Here is a 19,306-nt window from a genome sequence, read left to right as displayed (position 1 = left end):
TTGAGTATATCCCTCCTGAATTTAGAGACCATCTGAAGAATAGACTTGATGCATTGAACACTAATGACCCGATGACCAGACGAGTTGTGGAATGACATCAAGGACATCGTATATAAAGAAAGCCAGAGGTCATTGAAAAGACAGGAAAGAGAGAAAAGACTAAGATGGATGTCAGAGGAGACTCTGAAACTTGCTTATGAATGTCAAGCAGCTAAAGCAAAAGGAAGAATATGTACATATATGTATGTTTACTTATTAATATAATTAGATAGCTGGGAGGCTAAGTCACTCTCAGAATAAATGTCTCCACCCCTGCAAAACCTACCTTGATCAATCAGACTGATTAGTATTCTTATTTACAAATTCTTAAAATTACTACCATAATCAATGACAAACTTTGCAACAAACTATTTCATATTTGCATTCCCTAATGAAGGGTAAACTTCATGAGGTTAAATTTCTTTACCGCTTCATTTCCTCTTGCCCTGTCTATCCCTGGGCTTTTGCCAGTAGGGTTTTTTTTGTTTGTTTTTTTTTTTTTTTCTGTTCATCAAACATGCCAAGTTCATACGGCATTTGCAGTATATTTTCCTCTGCTTAGAATGTTCTTCCCAGATATTCAGTAGTTTTGGCCCTTATCTTGTCTCAGCACAAATGCCAATTCCTTCAAGATGCTTTTTTCTTTTTTTGTTTCTACCATTACAGCTAAATATTTCATACTTTGTCTGTTTGCTTCATAGAATGTAGCATATTTGACATTTAGTTCATTTATTGGTACTTCATTTATTGGTGCTTTGTTTATAAATTCCCCAAGAGCAGGCATATGATGGTCTGTCTTGTTTACCACTTTTATCCCAACACCTAAACAGCACCCATCACATACTGGATATAAAATAAACGTTTGTTGAACGAATGAATGGAAGGATAGGTGAATGAAACTGTGTTGCATGTGCTAGCATTTTTTTTTAAGTACACATAAAAAAATATGTGTGTGTGTATGTATATGTGTATGTATATGTTGTTGTTAGGTGACGTTAAATCGGTTCCAACTCATAGCGACCCTATGTAAAACAGAACCAAACACTGTGTGGTCCTTCACCACCTCACATGGATTGCCATGTTTGAGCCCATTGTTGCAGCCACTGTGTCAATCCATGTCATTGAGGGTCTTCCTCTTTTTTGTAGTGTTTTTGTCCTGCCTTAAAACAACCTGTATACCCCACTTTTGGAAGCAAAAATTAATTATTGAGAGTTTATTCCTTAACATCTTTCCTCCTGGTAGTGTATAATATACTTCATGGAGATATAATTCTTCATTTCTGTACTCACAGTGCCTACCACCACACCTGGAGTATAATAGATGCTCAGTAAAAATGACTTGGAGTGTAACAGATGCTCACTAAAAATAAATTATTTTCTATATGTGAAGAGTACAGTGTGTGTATATGGTTATAGTGTATTTTCTATTCATATTAATAGTGAGATATTTATTTGCCTACCTCCCAAGTCCACTAAGTACAAAGTAATAGTTGTTTTTTTCTCACATTCACAGGATTACACCCTGACAATGTACTTTCAGCAAGCCTGGAGAGATAAGAGGCTGTCCTACAATGTAATACCTTTAAACTTGACTCTGGACAATAGAGTGGCAGACCAGCTCTGGGTGCCTGATACCTACTTCCTGAACGATAAGAAGTCATTTGTGCATGGAGTGACTGTCAAGAACCGAATGATCCGCCTGCATCCAGATGGGACTGTCCTTTATGGCCTCAGGTCTGTACATAATTCTAAAATTTAACTTTTTCTGGAGAAAATAGTTACTACTTTTTATTGGAGGGGAATGTTGTGCTCTTTTCCTTACTCCTCCTTCAATTCTGCTGACACACAGTTAAATCCCCCTTTCTAATAGGTATGGGAGTTCCAGGTAGCATGTTTACAAAGGGACTAAGCCCCAGCTAAGGGTGTTTTTCTGAATTATCTCCCAACATCAGCTGCTGATCTGAAAGCTGCTTTCTTTAAAGAGTCAAAGAGTAAGGATAAATAATATCAAAACACCTAAGATGCAGGCCTTCTTTAAAATGGAAAAAAACAAAACAAAACTATGAATGCCAGATAGTTGTTCAAACATGACCAGTGCTCTCTTATAAATTGCTCCTGAGCTGCCCGAACTGAGTCATGGTCCTCTGATGAGAGCAAGGCTTATTGTGCCCTCTCACCCTCTGAGGAGCCATTAGACTTGCAAATCAATAAAGTAGTTATCTCATGTTTATTAATGATGAATTTACACTATTAAATGTACTGCTTATGTCAGAAAAGAATTGTAATGCTCTGCCATTTGGGTGAGGAAGAATTAAAATAAGGGAGTTTCTTCTTTTAAAGTGTATTCAGTGTTGAAAGCAACAGATAATCTTCTGGAAAAAAAAATCTCTCTTACTCTGAAAATATTACAATAATAAGGGTTCCTCTGCATCACATGTCAGGAAATTCTGAACTTTTCAATATTGTTCCATATTGTTTTACATAGGTATGTGATTATGTTATGATAATGATGATGATAACAATAGTGTTCTACATTTTTTGAACATTTTTTAGGGGCAGGCTCTGTGCTGAGTGCTTTTCACGCATTATCATAGATGTTCCTGTAAGTTAGGAGCTGTTAGGATCGGTATTTTAAATAAAGCAATTTGTCCAAGATCACAAAGAAAGTAAGCTGTGGAGATGAAATTTGATCCCTGTTCCAAGTTCAGAGCCAGAACATTACACTGGGGTTTCTCTCTCACTGTCACATTTTTCTTATCTGTTATATCTCATTTTACTTATCTGCTGTATTCACTGCACTTGGCATATCCTCCTTTTTTTTTTTTTTTTGAACTTTTACTCGACGGCACGGGGTTTACTATATGCTAGGAGCCCTTGTGGCGCAGTGGTTAAAGCTTTTGACCACTGACCCAAGGCCGGCAGTTCAAACCCACCAGCCGCTCCATGGGAGAAAGATGTGGTAGCCTGCTTCCATAAAGATTTACAGCCTTGGAAACCCTCTGCGGTAGTTCTACTCTGTCTTACAGGGTCTCCATGAGTCAGAATCGACTCGACAGCAGTAGATTTAGTTTGGTCTTGGCACTACGTGCTAGATATTGTTCTAAGGGTTTCAGATGTGTCAACTCATTTAATTTCATGCAGCAACCCAGGAGGCAGGTACAGTTGAGGAAACTGAGACATAGAGAGGTTAAAAATCTTGATCCAGGGCAAAAAGCTGGTAAGGGGTACAACTGCCCCATAGAGTTTCCAAGGAGTGCCTGCTGAATTGAAACTGCCAACCCTTTGTTCAGCAGCTGTAGCTCTTAACCACTACACCACCAGGATTTCCTGGTAAGAAGTACAGTTTGGATTTTTTTTTTTTTAGTTGTACTATAGATGAAGGTTTACAGAACACACTAGTTTCTCATTAAACAGTTAGAACACATATTGTTTTATGACATTGGTTAACAATCCCACAACATGTCAACACTCTTCCTTCTCAACCTTGGGTTCCCTATTACCAGCTTTCATGTCCCCTCCTGCCTTGCAGTACTTGCCCCTGGGCTGGTGTGCACCTTTAGTCTCGTTTTGTTTTATGGGCCTGTCCAATCTTTGGCTGAAGGGTGAATCTCAGGAGTGACTTCATTATTGAGCTGAAAGGATGTCCAGGGGGCCATACTCACAAGGTTTCTCCAGTCTCTGTCAGGCCAGCAGATCTGTTCTTTCTTTTTGAGTTAGAATTTTGTTCTATATTTTTCTCCAACTCTGTCTGGAACCCTCTATTTTGATCCCTGTCAGAGCAGTCAGTGGTGGTAGCCGGGTACCATCTAGTTTTACTGGATTCAGTCTGGTGGAGTTGTGGTCCATTAGTCCTTTGGACTAATCTTTCCCTTGTATCTTTTGTTTTCTTCATTCTCCCTTGCTCCCGAAGGGGTGAGACAAGTGAAGTATCTTAGATGGCCAATCTCAGGCTTTTAAGACCCTGATGCTACTCACCAAAGTAGAATGTAGAACATTTCCTTTATAAACTATGTTATGCCAATTGAGCTAGATATTCTGCAAGACCAAGGTTCCCACAGCCCTCAACCCAGAAATTTGGTTCCTCAGGGAGTTTGCATGTATCCATGGAGCTTCATTACCTTGCCTTGGACGAGTTGTGCTGGCTTCCCCAGAATTGTGTACTGCCTTACCTTTCATCAAAGTTACCACTTATCTATTGTCTTATTAGTGTTTTGCCATCCCCACCCCTCTCCTCCCTCGTAACCATCAAAGATTGCTTCTTTTTATGTGTAAATGTTTTCATAGTAATGGTCTCATACAATATATGTCCTTTTGTGATTGATTTATTTCACTCAGCATAATGCCCTCCAGATTCATCCGTGTTGTGAAATGTTTCGAGGGTTCATCACTGTTCTTTATCATTGCGTAGTGTTCCATTGTGCATATGCATAATAATTTTGTTCAACCATTCATCTGTTGATAGGCTCTTAGCTTATTTCCATCTTTTTGCCATTGTGAATAATGCTGCAACGAACATGAGTGTGCATGTCTATTTGTGTCACGGCTCTTATTTCTCTAGGATATATTCCTAGAAGTGGGATTGCTGGCTTATATGGTATATCTATTTCTAGCTTTCTATGGAAGAGCCATATCATCTTCCAAAATGGTTGTATCATTTTGCATTCCTACCATCAGGGCATAAGAGTTCCAATCTCTCCACAGCCTCACCAGCATTTGTTATTTTCTGTTTTTTTGATTTGTGCCAGTGATGCCAGGGTGAAATGGTATCTCATTGCGGTTTTAATTTGCATTTCTCTAATGGCTAGTGATTGAGAGTATTTCCTCATGTGTCTGTTGGCAACTTGAATGTCTTCTTTGGTGAGGTGTCTGTTCGTTTCCTTTGCCCATTTTTAATTGGATTATCTGTCTTTTTGTTGTAGAGGTGTTGGATTTTCCTGTAGATTTTAAAGACTAGACCTTCATCTAATTTGTAATAGCCAAAAAGTTTTTCCTACTCTGGAGGTTCTCTTTTTACTCTTTTAGTGAAGCCTTTTGATAAGCATATGTATTTAATTTTTGGACTATCCCAGTTATCTAGCTTATCTTCTAGAGTTACTGTGTTGTTGGTTATGGTTTGTATCCTGTTAATGCCATGTATTAGGGTCTCTAGCATTGATCCTATTTTCTCTTCTATGGACTTTATAGTTTTTGGCTTTATATTTAGATCTTTGATACCTTTTGGGTTTGTTTTTATGTATGGTGTGAGGTTTGGGTCCTGTCTTATTTTTTTGCAGATGGCCCTCCCGTTTTTCCAGCACCATTTCTTAAAAAGACTGCCTTTTACACATTTCATGGACTTTGTCAAAGATCAGGTGACTGTAGATGGATGGATTTACATCTGAGTTCTCAATTCTGTTCCATTGGTCAATGTAGCTGTCATTGTACCAATACCGGGCTGTTTTGGCTACTGTAGCTGTATAACAGGTTCTCATGTCAGGTAATGCTAGTCCTCCTACTTTATTCTTCTTCTTCAGTACTGCTTTCTTATCCAGGGCTTCTTCCCTTTCTATATAAAGTTAATGATTGGTTTTTCCATCTCTTTAAACAATGTCATTGGTATTTGGATTGGGATTGCATTGTAATCGTAAATTGCTTTGGGTAGAATTGTCATTTTCACAATGTTGACTCTACCTATCCATGAGCATGGCATATTTTTCTACTTATGTAGATCTCTTTTGGTTTCTTACAGAAGTGTTTTGTAATTTTCTTTGTATAGGTCTTTGACATCACTGGTTAGGTTTATTCATAAGTATTTTATTTTTGTAGGGGCTATTATAAATGCTGTTGTTTTCTGGATTTCCTTTCCATCATTCTCTTTATTGGTGTGTAGAATTCAACTGATTTTTGTATGTTTATCTTGTATCCTACTTCTCTGCTGAATCATTCTATTAGTTCCAGTAGTTTTCTAGTAGAGTCTTTGGTATTTTCTATGTATCGTATCATATCATCTGCAAATAGGTAGAGTTTTACTTCTTCATCAGGAATTTGGATGCCCTTTATTTCTTTTTCTTGCCTTATTGGTCTAGCTAGGGCTTCCAGCACAATGTTAAATAGTAGTGATGATAAAGGGTATCCTTGTCTTGTTCCTATACTCAAGGGGAATGTTTTCAGCCTCTCTCAGTTAAGAATGATGTTGGCCATTGGTTTTGCATAGATGCAATTTATTATGTTGAGAAATTTCCCTTCTATACCTTGAGAGTTTTTGTCAGGAATGAGTGTTGGACTTTGTCAGATGCCTTTTCTGCATCAATTGAGATGACCACGTGATTCTTCTCTTTCCTTTTCTTTATGTGGTTTATTGCATTGATTGATTTTCTAATGTTGAACCATCCTTGCATACCTGGTATGACTCCTATGTGGTTGTAGTGTATTTTTTTTTTTTTTTGCTATAATGCTGAATTCTATTGGCTAGAATTTTGTTGAGACTTTTTGTGTCTATATTCATAAGAGATGTTGGTCTCTAATTTACTTTTTTGTGGTGTCTTTGCCTAGTTTTGGTATCAGGGTCATCCTGGCTTCATAGAATGAGTTCAGAAGTATCCCATCCCTTTCTATGTTCTGAAATAGTTTGAGTAGTTCTGGTGTAAGCTCTTCTCTGAATATTTGGTAGAATTCTCCAGTGAAGCCATCTAGGACAGGGCTTTTTTTGTTGGAAGTTTTTTATTATTATTATTATTACCTTTCAGTCTCTTCTCTTATTATGGATCTGTTCAGATTTTCAACATCATTTTGTGTTAGATTGGGTAGGTAGTGTGTTTCTAGAAATTTTCCATTTTCTCTAGGTTTTCAAATTTGTTGGAGTATAGTTTTTCATAATACTCTGTCTTGATCCCTTTTATTTCAGTTTGGTCTATTGTAATGTCCCCCATTTTATTTCTTATTTGGGCTATTTGACTCCCCTCTTGCTTTTCTTTTGTCAGTTTGGCCAGCAGTTTGTCAATTTTGCTGATCCTTTCAAAGAACCAACTTTTGGTTTTGTTGATTCTTTCTATAGTTTTTCTGTTCTCTATTTCATTTATTTCTGCTCCGACCTTTATTATTTCCTTTCTTCTGGTGGCTGTGGGTATTTTTTTTTTTTTTTGATGTTCTCTTTGTATTTGTTCGAGTTGTGTAGCTAATGTTTTGATTTTGTTCCTTTCTTCTTTTTTGATGTGTGCATCTATTGCCATAAGTTGGCCTCTGAGCACTGCCTTCACTATGTCCCACAGGTTTCAGTACAATGTGTTTTTACTCTCATTTGATTTTATTCCATCTCTGATTTCTTCTCTTACCCAGTGGTTTTTCTGCAGGGTATTATTCAGTTTCCATACAACTGATTTTTTTTTTCCTTGCTTTTCCTGTTGTTGATTTCTACCTTGATGGTGTTGTGGTCAGAGAAGATACTTTGCATTATTTCAATGCTTTCCATTTTGTTGAGGGTTGCACTGTGGCCTAAAATGTGGCCTATCCTAGAAAAGTCCCACGTTCGTTGGAAAAGAATGTGTACTTTGCATCTGTTGGATGGAGCATTCTACATATGCCTGTGAGGTCAACTTGGCTGATTGTGCCCATTAGCTCTTCTATATCTTTGTGGAGTTTCTTTCTAGATGCTCTGTCCTTTACCGAGAGTGCTGTGTTGAAATCTCCTACTATTATTGTAAAACTGTCAATTTCTTTTTTCAGTGCTGTTTAGAGTTTGCTTTATGTATTTTGGAGCCCTGTCATTGGGTGCATAGGAGTTTATTATGATTGTGTCTTCATGATGGGTCGTCCCTTTAATCATTATATAGTACCCTTCTTTGTTTTCTTGGGTGGATTTTTGTTTAAAATTCTATTTTATCTGAGAATAGTATTGCCACTCCTGCTCTTTTTTTGGTAGCTGTTTGCTTGATATATTTTTTTCCATCTTTTGATTTTTAGTAAATTTACATCTTTGTTTCTAAGGTGTGTTTCTTGCAGACAGCATATTGATGGATTCTGTGTTTTTAATCCATTCTGTCACTTTCTGTCTCTTAATGGATGCATTTAGACCATTTACATTCAGCGTAATTATTGATAGGTGTGAGTTTATTGCTCTCATTTTGTAGTGCATTTCTGTGGTGCTGATGTTTTCTTTGTTCCACTTACTCTCCTGCATTGAATTCATTTTGTTTGTGGATTTCTTTTTCATTTCTTTTGTTTTTTAGATTTTGTGTTTACTGAGAATTTATGTTTTTCTTCTTTATTTTGATGAGTAGTTTTGTTAACTTTCTTTGTGGTTACCCTGAAATTTACCCTTATCTTCCTAGGTTTCAACCAGTCTATTATTACTTGCTACCGCCTTGCTTTGCTCTCCGTTACAAAGTTCTATACCTACACAGTTTATTCCTTCTTTTACTGTTCTGACATTGTTGTCATTTACAGATTAACCTCTCTGGTTCCCTGTTTTAATTCTTTTGGTTTTGGATAGTCCTTGAGAGTTCATTTCCTAGATTGGTATCTGGCTGGTGAGATCTTACATCCTAGATTCAGGCTGTGGTCTGATGTTGTTTGTTCTCAAACTGAAGGACTCCCTTTAATAATTCTTGCAAATTTGGTTTGGTTTTATATATTCCTTTAATTTCTGTTTATCTAGAAATGTCCTAATTTCACCATTATACTGGAATGAGAGTTTTGCAGAATATGTTATTCTTGGTTGGAAATTTTTTTCTTTCAAGGTTTTTTCTATGCCATTCCATTGCCTTCTTGCCTGCATGGTTTCTACTGAATAATCAGAGCTTAGTCGTATTGTTTCCCCTCTGTATGTGAGTTTTCATTTATCTTGAGTTGCTCTTAGGATTCTTTCTTTGTCTTTGGTTTTAGTGAGTGTGATTATGATATGCCTTGGTGATTTTCTTTTGGGGTCTGTCCTACTTGGGGTTCATTAAGCTTCTTGGATGGTCAACTTTTCATCTTTCATGATTTTAGGGAAATTTTCTTTCAGCAATTCTTCAGTGATCCTCTCTGTGTTTTCTATTTTCTCTTCTCATTCTGGAACTCCAATCACTCACCAATTTCTGCTTTTGATTGTATCCCACATAATTCTCAGGGTTTCCACATTCTTTTTTTTCCCTCAAAATTGTACCCAAGTGTTTGTTTTCAATTTCACTGATCCTGTCTTCCATTGTTTCAGATGTGCTCCTCAGCCCTTCTATAACTCTGTCCATTTCTGAAATCTTGTTTATCTTTGGATTTCTAATTGTTGTTTTTGTGTAGTTTCTAGTTTGTGAATTTATTTTGTTCCTGTGTAATTTTCCTGAATTCTTCCATTTTTTGTCTGAGTTTTCTATGAATTTGTCTGCCTTTTCCATGAATTTGTCAGTTTTTTCCTCATTTTTTTTTTTTTTTTGTCTGCTTTTTGCTTCAATTCTTAGATAGCTCTGAATATTAGAGATTTTAATTCCCAGTCAGGTAGTTCTAGCCTTTTCTTGTACTGGAAAGTCATCTGTTGTTTTATTTTGGATGCCTACTAGAACCATTCTGTCCTGTTTTTTTTAATATGTTTTGGTATTGTCTGCTGTGTTAGGGACATTAAGGAGTTATTCTCTTCATTTATTGATTGTAGATTTGTTTGTTTCATCCATGTTTTGTTATATTTGTTTATGTCTGTGCAGGTAGGCTGTGCATTCTTTGTTGTTTGCTCATCTGTGGGCACAATGATTTTCACCTCCTTGTCCAATGGGCAGGGGCAGTCACTCAGCTGTGGTGCAGGTGGGCAGGTCCAGCTGAAGGGAAGGGGCTTGGATGGGTTATTTGTGGGACACACTAGGGCTGACAAGGAGGGCCAGGAGTCAGTGCAGGGCAGATTCCAGCAGGCCATGCCTGTGCTGGTTCACACACAAAAAAAAAAAAATTGGGGTGTGATATTCAGTGAATGGTACAGGTAGGCAGGAAGGGAGGGGGTGGTTGTGATGTTTGGAGCAAAGATGGGTATGGGAAAGAAAATAGAGAGGAGAGAGAAAAAGGAGCCAATAAATAAATAAACAAAAGAGTGCTAAGGGAGCTTACCATTGGAGTGCAGAGATGAAAAACCAAGAAATTGAGAAAAACAAAACAGAAAAGAGAAAAAAATAATTTTTAAAATTTTAAGAAAAAAGAAAATCCCCCAGGAATTCCACCAGTTTGGCTGCACAGATAGGGAAATTGGCTCCCTGTCCACTCAGTACAGCCTGGCTAGAAGGGGTAGAGATGTCACACATTGCCAGGTATTCAGAAGACAGGTAAAGAAGATAAGTATAGAGAAATGAGAAACTGAGAAATGAAGACAAATAAAAAGGAAAAAAGAAGAGGAAAAAAAAAAAAGATGAAATGCCCCCAGGGATCCCACTGACATGGCTGCACTGATCAGGTAAGTGGCTCCCAAGCCACTTAGTACAACCCGGCTAGAGGGGGCTCTCAAGCTGAAAAAAATTTTTAAAAAACCAGAACAGAACAAAACAAACAAAAAAAAAATGGCTCCAGGGATCTCATCAGCATGGTGGCTCAGACCAAGTAAACAGTTCCCCAGCTGAGCTGAGCTTTATAGCCTTTCAAGAAGAAGCACTGATGTCACATAGACCCAGGTGTTCGAGAGAAAGGAGGGGAAGGAGGTGAGAGGCAGGGGAGAAACCAAAAGAAGTGGAGAAAAGCAACACCTGCAACAAAGAAATGGCATTGAGAGAGCTCACCTGTGTGGGGAGGATGAATCCAAGAGGTGCAGATCCAGAGCTGGTGCCTCCCAGCCAAGAGACTGTGGCCATTGTGAAGCAGCAGCTGAGCTGGGGGGAAGAAAGATGGTGGTAGAAAGTGTATATCACTGATTACCAGTTGCCCTGTCTCCTGTTGGGAGCTCCATGAAGCTGCTTTCCCATATTCCCTGTCTGCCATTCTTCAATGCAGGCAGGGCGAATCCAAGCAGCAGCATGGAGCTCGCAGGTCTTGGCTGGCAGAGTGACTGTAGCCAGCTAGGAAGAGCCAGGGGTCAATCAGCAGGGGAGAAAGATAGGGGATAGGGAGTGGGAAGGCGTATATTGGGTGCTCTTCTCCTGCTGGGAGCTCCGTGACGCTGTTTTCCTGTACTTCCTGTCCACTGATCTCTGACAGGAGTCCAAGATGGCAAATCCAGGCTGCATTAGCTGATAGAAGGCCTTCACTGGTATCTCTCCTTGCTCTCTGTTCTCTGTCAGTTTCCCATTCCATTTGGTGCTTGGCTGAGTTCTTTATCTCTTCATTTAATGCTTAGGGTTCCAGAATTCATGTTTGTTACTGTTTTACTTAGTTTTTCAGGTCTTTGCTTGGAGGGATGGCATGGTGCTTCTGTGCATAGCACAACGTTGGCTCTTCCCTCTGATACAGACTTTTTCTTGATTGACAAAATAAGATCTTAAAGAACAGCAGGCCTGACACTTTTATGGAAGGTGCATCTTTTGGTCCTGAGGCTCACACCATCCCAGTTTACTAAGCAAAGATATTTGCTGTGTGGATTACCAGGGCATACACAAGATCATCGTAAGGGACTTGGTAGTGACAAAGTTCATTAGCCTGGAATAAAGCAAGTCGAAAGACAACTATGAATATTTAGACGGAGAAGACTCGGCCAGTAAAGCTTTAAATATGAAGACAGTGATCAAAGAATTTGGGTAGGACAAACCCTCCAAGCTGAATTTCATATAAGTCCAAGTCAAAAGCAAAGGGTTTAAACTCTGTTCCTGTTGAAAACCACAAAGATTTGCAGAGGGGTCCTAAACTTCTTTCTTAGGGTTTTCTTTAGAGAAATTTTCAAATATTAAAGCATAATCAAATCGAGAAGGAGTAGAGCAAAATAGTGATGCTTGCTGAATTTAATAATGAGTATAGGGGTGTTCATTTTATTATTCTTTCAAGTTATCTGTATGTTCAAAAATGTTTATAATAAAATTTAGAAAAGGAAAAAATATGAGATTTCAGTAGCCAAGGAATCTCTGGTTCTATTATCTAGGAAATATCATTCTAGGTTTAAAAGGTCTGTAGCCAAGGCATAAGATTTCTGATCTCTTGGAGGCAGGGAATCATCTGAATGGGGCAATCTGCTTTGAGTAGTGAGGTTGTCTCATCTTGGAGGATGTGTGCCTTGGTGGGTGGGATCCAAGATCACAGACAGCAAGGCTAAACCATAATCCTGAGAAGGGTGGTCTAAGCTCTTCTGCTAAAACCTTGATAACCTGCTCAGGAAATTTCTTTTTCAGGGGATCTGTCTATTGCTTCTGACTACTCAGTAGGATCTCTGAGTGTAGTCCTACTAATATATTGTATGGAGATAGCAAGGGTTTTGAGGATAGCACACCAGCTTATCAGCAAGTTTATATTAAGGTGCAATGTCCTTGGAGAGTACTCAGAAGATGAAGATGGAAATTTCACAGTATAGAACATATTTTTAGGTGCTGTTGTTGGTGTGGGTTATTGTTGGTGTAAGTTTGAACAGCCTAATTGGATCTTTATTTTCCCATTTCTAAAGCATAGGTTAGCAGCTTACTGTCAGTTGTTCCATTGCATTTCAGGTTGATAATCATTTCGGAGGCTCAGGGAATGGTGTTCTAATGCTGTGCAGATACAAAAATACACACAACTGGGCAATGCTACCAACTTCCTTAAGAAGGGTAATGATAATAGAGCTTAGGTTTTCATTTGAACTTTTGTCGCTGACTTTTGTTGAACCTTGAGCATCTTCTGTATGTTTTAGTTTCCTCATGTATAGAAAAGGGAAAGTGAATTAGATTATATCATTTTTTTTTAACAATCCAGTCACCTTGTGAATCAATTGTTAATGAATGTAAAATAATTTATAATCTAAAATCAGACTAGAAAGTGAAATATATGTTTGGAGTAGTACAGTGATTTATGGAGAGTAAGTGCTCAATGTTAATTAATATTTAGGGAATAAATGAATGAATGGATGGGTAGGAAATTGTAGAGTTCCATCCCAGTTATCTTTTTGTTATTCTTTGAAGTAACACTGGTCATTTGCCTGGAACTAAGAGTGTAAATGAGAGAGTGAATTGAAGAGAGTGGAAAAGGCCTAGGTTAGGTACATCTAAAGTGAACAGCAACAACAACAAAATATTACTGAAGAAAATTAAAAGATTGTCAAGAAGCGTTGAAGATATGGTGTCTGTAACAATGGGTTCAAACATAGCAACCATTGTGAGGATGGCACAGAACTGGGCAGTGTTTCTGTTGGATCACCTTTCTTTAGAATGGGCACAAATATGGATCTCTTCCAATAGGTTGGCCAGGTAGCCATCTTCCAAATTTCTAGGCATAGACAAGTGAGCATTCCCAGCATTGCGTCAGTTTGTTGAAACATCTCAATGGGTATCCCATCAATTCTTGGAGGCTTGTTTGTCACCAGTGCCTCCGGTGCGGCTTGGACTGGTTACTTCAATGCAATGGGTTCTTGATCATATGCTACCTCCTGAAATGATTGAACGTCAACCAACTATTTTTGGTAAAGTTGCTCTGTGTATTCCTTCCATCTTTTGATGCTTGCTGTGTTGTTCAATATTTTACCCATAGAATCCTACAGTATTGCAACATAAGGCTTGAATTTTTTCTTCAGTTCTTTCAGCTGGAGAAATACCGAGTGTGTTCTTCAATTTTTGTAATCTAACCCAGGCGTTTGCACATTTAATTATAATACTTTGTCTTCTTGAGCCACCCTTTGAAATCTCTTGTTCAGCTCTTTTACTTCATCATTTCTTCCATTCACTTTAGCAACTTTATGTTTAAGAGCAAATTTTAGAGTTTCTTCTGACATCTATTTTGGATTTTTTTTTCTTTTCCTGTCTTTTTAATGGCCTTTTGCTTTCTCCATGTATGATGTTCTTTATGTCATCCCACAGCTTGTCTGGTCTTCAGTAATTCATACTCAGTGGGTAATTAGTGTTCAATGAGTCAAATCTATTTCTTGAGATGATCTCTAAGTTCAGGTAGGATATACCCAAGGTGCTACTTTGACTGTCATGAACTTGTTTTAATTTTCTTCAGCTTCAACTTGAACTTGCAGTCCAGTGGTCAGCCCCTGGCCTTGTTCTAACTGATGATATTGAGTGTCTCCATCATCTCTTTCTACAGCTGTAGTCAATTTTATTCCTGTGTATTCCATCTGGCAAGGTCCACATGTATAGTCTCACCTTTTATGTTGTTGAAAAAAGGTATTTGCAATGAATAAGTTATTGGTCTTGCAAAACCTGTCATATGATTTCCTGCTTCATTTCTGTTACCAAGGCTGTAATTTCCAACTTCTAATCCTTCTCCTTTGTTTCCAGCTTTCACATGCCAATCACCAGTAATTATCAATACATGTTGATTGCATGTTTGATCAGTTTCAGATTGAAGAAGTTGGCAAAAATCTTTAACTTCTTCATCTTTGGCATTAGTGGTTGATTTATAAATTCAAATAATAGTCATATTAATTGGTCTTCCTGGTGGACATACGGATATTATCCTATCACTGACAGCACTGTACTTCAGGATATCTCTTGCAATGTTCTTTTTGATGATGAATGTGATGCCATTCCTCTTCAATTTGTCATTCCCAGCATAGTAGACCATATGATTATCTGATTCAGAATGGCCAATATACCAGTCCATTTCAGCTCACTTATGCCTAGAATATCGATCTTTATGCAGTCCATTTCATTTTTGGTGACTTCCAATTTTCCGAGATTCTGATTATTAGTGGATGTTTGCAACTGTTTCTTCTCACTTTCAGTTGTACATATGAGCAAATAAGGTCCCAAAAGCTTGACTCCATCCACATCGTTAAGGTTGACTCTACTTTGAGAAGGCAGCTCTTTAACAGTCACATTTTGAGTGCATTCCAAACTAAGCGGTCATCTTCTGGCCCTGTATTAGACGGTGTTCTGCTGCTATTCATAAGGTTTTCACTGCCTGTTTTTTTTAGAAGTAGACCGTCAGGTTCTTCTCCTTCATCTGCTTTAGCCTGGAAGCTTCCTTGAAACCTGTCTACCACGGGTGACCCTGCTGGTATCTGAAATACAGATGGAATAGATTCCAGCACGACAGCAACATGCAAGCCACCACAGTAGAGCAAACTGACAGAGGAGTGGTGGATTTACTTTAAAAAGGGGATGTTTATTAGATTTCAAAAAGCTAATGAATAATTGCACTGAGCAGGCAATGAGGAGACCTGAATTCTGGTCCTACGACTAGTAGTTCTTGTAACTACTCATTTAAATAATTTCTAAATGTTAATTAGAGCTTCAAAAGTCCCATAATCCTGTGATTTTGCTAATGTATGACGTATATCTTTTTTAGGATTCTCACCTCATGGTGCATGCAGCAATACTTATTTCCTTTTTTTCTAATTGTTATATGTATATGTATATGTATATGTATATGTATATGTATATGTATATGTATATGTATATGTATATGTATATGTATATGTATATGTATATGTATATGTATATGTATATGTATATGTATATGTATATGTATATGTATATGTATATGTATATGTATATGTATATGTATATATAAAAACACAATATTTGCCAATTCAGCATTTTTTTCACATGTACACTTCATTGGTACTAATTACATCAACCATGTTGTACAACCATCACCAATATTCCTTGCCGATTTCCCATCACCACAAACAAATTTTTCAGTGCTGTAGAAACTGCACTTATGTCCTTGAAAAAATCTGATTCATTGCAGAAGCAAAAATAAGATCAATATATTTAGGTATACAATAGAGCTGTCAATCTAAATTATCAACTGATAACACCTTTTGTGAACATAATAATGTATGACTTTTTTCTAACGCTTAGAATCTGAATTGGACTGCATATATTTATGCCAAGTTCATTAATATTGTAACATAAGAATTTCATTACATTATTCAAAATCTTCACAAACACAATTTTAAAGAAAAAATTTTTTCCTATTATAAAAGTGATGCATACATATTGAAAATTTAGAAAATACAGTTATGAAAATACAATTACTCCTTAATCCTAGCACCTGGAGAGAGCCCATACCAGTACCTTGCTTTATAATCTTCCATGTTTTTTTACTGAATAAAGTATATATGTAGTTTTTGAAAGATAAAAACAGAATCATATTGTATGTACTGTTCTGAAATCTGATACTTTAGTCTTGAAAAGTAAATGTATCAGAAACGTGTTTGTCATGTCAGAAAAACTCTCCTCACCATCAGTTTTAAACCATTATGGGATGTGTTTAGTATATACGTCTTTATCCAGTATAGGATATGGTTTTGACATAAGGTGAAGTATGTAGTATTACTGTAAAATGCAGGCATCTTATTTCAAGCTTTATTATTATTTTAATCACAAATAGCCAAAACAATTTGTGGCACGGATTATAATATTATAGTCGTGCTGTTGTATTCTGTAGTCTCACTGGTTAAATACATTGCTCAAGAAATGAACTAATGCTGATTTTATTAGGACAGTTTTTTTGGAAGGAATGATTTCTTACTCTTTCAACAGTAACTGACCCATCTGAAAATGGCTGCTTGTCTCTCAGTGTGAGGGGGTAGGCCTTAACATCATATGCCAACACACCTTCTGTATGTACCATTAGACCCGAAGCATGTCACTTCTGTTTAAAGGATCATGTTCTTAAAGGAAAATTCATCAGGAAGCGGAAGGCAATTCAGCCATCTCCTGCTATGTATGTTCTGTCATCGGGAAAATGGAAAAGGAGAATGTTAGCTTGTGATAAATGTAGACAGGCAAGATTTTATCAATTTTATCCTCTTCCTCTGCTCCTGAAGTCTTACCACAGGGTATTAGGCAAATGAATAACCAAGTAGCCATTATACTGAAATGTAGTCTATCAAACATTAATATGATATCAATTTTTAACTTGGATTTTCTTATTGGTTTAATTCATTTTCATGGAGATACTGAGTGACTATATTTTGTCAAGCAGAACAACAGAGATTTTGTTAAGAACATCAGTCCTCTAAATTTAGTCCTCTAAATTTTCGCAGTCTGTAAGCCAGGAAAAAAAAAAAAAAATCACTTTCATCTACTCTAAAACAGACTGTTATCAGGTCCCTTTCTCTTTAAAGAACTACAGTTAATTTTTAAGAGAATTTTATTTTTTATTATTTGTGATTCTTCTAAGACAAATAATACTTTTATCTAAATACTTTTGTCTTATGGAGAGGCTGGTGGATTCGAACTGCTGAACTTTTGGTTAGCAGCCCAGTGGTTAACCTCTATGCCACCAGGGCTCCGTAAAACAAAAGTATTTAGATTAAAAAGAAACAAAGGTATTTAGAAGTAATTTATGACATCTTCAAGTTCATCTCTTTTATTAAAGGGGAAGGGAAACTCAGATCAGAAGTGACTATGCCTAAGGTCACAGACAATGGCAAAGCACAGACTAGAATCACAAACTCCTAAATCTTAATCCAGGTCTTGATGTTGTTGTTTTTGCTGGCAAAATTATTTATTTAGTTACATGGAGTCATCATGTTTGACTGATATCAGCAAATAACTCAAAATATTTGAAATAAAAAAGAGTATGTTTAAAATCACACCATTCCTTACATCTTATAAATGGAGGCATTTAGCCCCAGAAAATAATCTAGGACTCTTTGCTGTAACATTTTGCTGGGTTTTTAGATGAAAACATTTAAAGAAGGAAAGCAAGTTTTCCCATGCTCTTTCTTCATAAGCATTGCTGACTTATGTTCCAGTTGTCAGTGGGTCTCCTTTACTGCCAGCTAGATGGGACTCTAGTTGTCATCATATCCACTGATTTTAGTCAAATGAGAGTTGGATGTGGCAGTGCCGAAACCAAAGGTGTGAAAGGACTGCTGCAGCAAAGATGAATGGCCAGGGGCTCCAGGGATTTTGAAACAGGGAAGAAACCAGCTGTGCCCTCAATAAAGATATAGATCTTGTATTGCGGGGCTAGACAATGAGCACAGGGGTGTCAGTGAAGTGGATCTTGTCTGCAAAAAAGAGAAGTATTGAAACCCATAGAGGACACATTATTCATAGGTTTGTGAATATCTATACATAACTTGGCTATACATAGCACATTCGGAGGTAGTACTTGCATGTTTCTGATTTCATTAGGAGTAAACCCTCCGGTTCATGAGAACACTGTCAGCTTGAAAAGAGACAGGATTTTCATCTATTTTATTTTATTTTATTATGCAAAGTATTGTCCAGCTAACGCTTAAAATTGTTGCTGCTGTATATATGCATGCATGTGTGTGTGTGTGTGTCTGTGTAAGATTAAACTGTAAGACTAGATTAAGTCCCAACTTAATTAACCAATGATGCAAAAACTTATTGGAATTGGGAGGCATGTGAAGTGCGTGGCAGAGTGATTTCTCAGCATAGCTTCTATGGCTCCTACAGACACTGAAGGGCACCTAAAAGTTTCTATGTCCATAGATGTTTTTGCTGGGCCAAGGAAGCTTAATTCCTGTTTCATAGTGGAGGAAAATATTACACAAACATCTTTCTTTTTTTCATATTCTAGACCCTAGCTTTTGCATCAATAGTCTTCTGAGCAGTACCCAAGCCTCTAACTTTTCCACAACTGGTAAAGTACATTTGTCTACCAGAAGACCTCAGAGTACATTGAAGAAAATCTGTATTTTCTGGTAAAAGTAATAAAGATTTGTTTCACTGAGCTGTTTTTCAACCCTATTACCCATAAGAAGAAAAAGGGGAAGGAAATAAAATATAAAAGCTAATGGAAATTACATCCAAAATTTTTTTTTTTAAAGATTCATGGTAAATTTTTCTATTATTTGCTTTGCCAAATGAATGAGCTTTTCCAGCCCACACCTACCTCTTTATACCTCTTTATTATTGGAGACCACAAATAAAGTAAGCTCCCTTTGGAAACCAAACTAGTGTCATAGGTTAAATCACATTTACCATATTATGAAATGCTCCGGCTATTTCACTTCTCAGAAGCAGCTCATTATCTGCACTCTTCCGGACAAAATAATAGGCAACAAAATGCTAAGTGGCCATAAATCCTTGGAGGAAGATACTTATTCTGTGTTGGATTGTTCCCTCTAGACATAATGGAGAAAATAATTAGAACGATATAGTTTAACAGCTATAACAAGCTGACAACTAAAAAAAAAAAAAGAGGAACTACTGAAAAAGACCAGGATAAAGACCAAAGCTATTCCTGGCATGAAAATACCAGATGGAGGCATCTGTGCATTTTACATCATTGCATA

At 37.2% G+C, this 19,306-nt stretch overlaps 1 protein-coding gene across 2 annotated transcripts in view; it reads left to right on the top strand.

The window, feature by feature from the left end:
- GABRB2 (gamma-aminobutyric acid type A receptor subunit beta2) overlaps positions 1–19,306 on the top strand; it is a 296,350-nt gene that overhangs the window by 95,779 nt on the left and 181,265 nt on the right. For both annotated transcript variants that reach the window (XM_049874268.1, XM_049874267.1), the window contains exon 4: positions 1,553–1,773. In XM_049874268.1, coding sequence (XP_049730225.1) covers positions 1,553–1,773 — 221 coding nt within the window. The remainder of the gene's footprint in view (positions 1–1,552; positions 1,774–19,306) is intronic.

This window comes from Elephas maximus, chromosome 2, assembly GCF_024166365.1.
Source record: "Elephas maximus indicus isolate mEleMax1 chromosome 2, mEleMax1 primary haplotype, whole genome shotgun sequence".
Taxonomy (NCBI): domain Eukaryota; kingdom Metazoa; phylum Chordata; class Mammalia; order Proboscidea; family Elephantidae; genus Elephas; species Elephas maximus.
The sequence above is the reverse complement of the archived record's forward strand: the minus strand, read 5'-3'. Positions and strand labels throughout refer to the sequence as shown.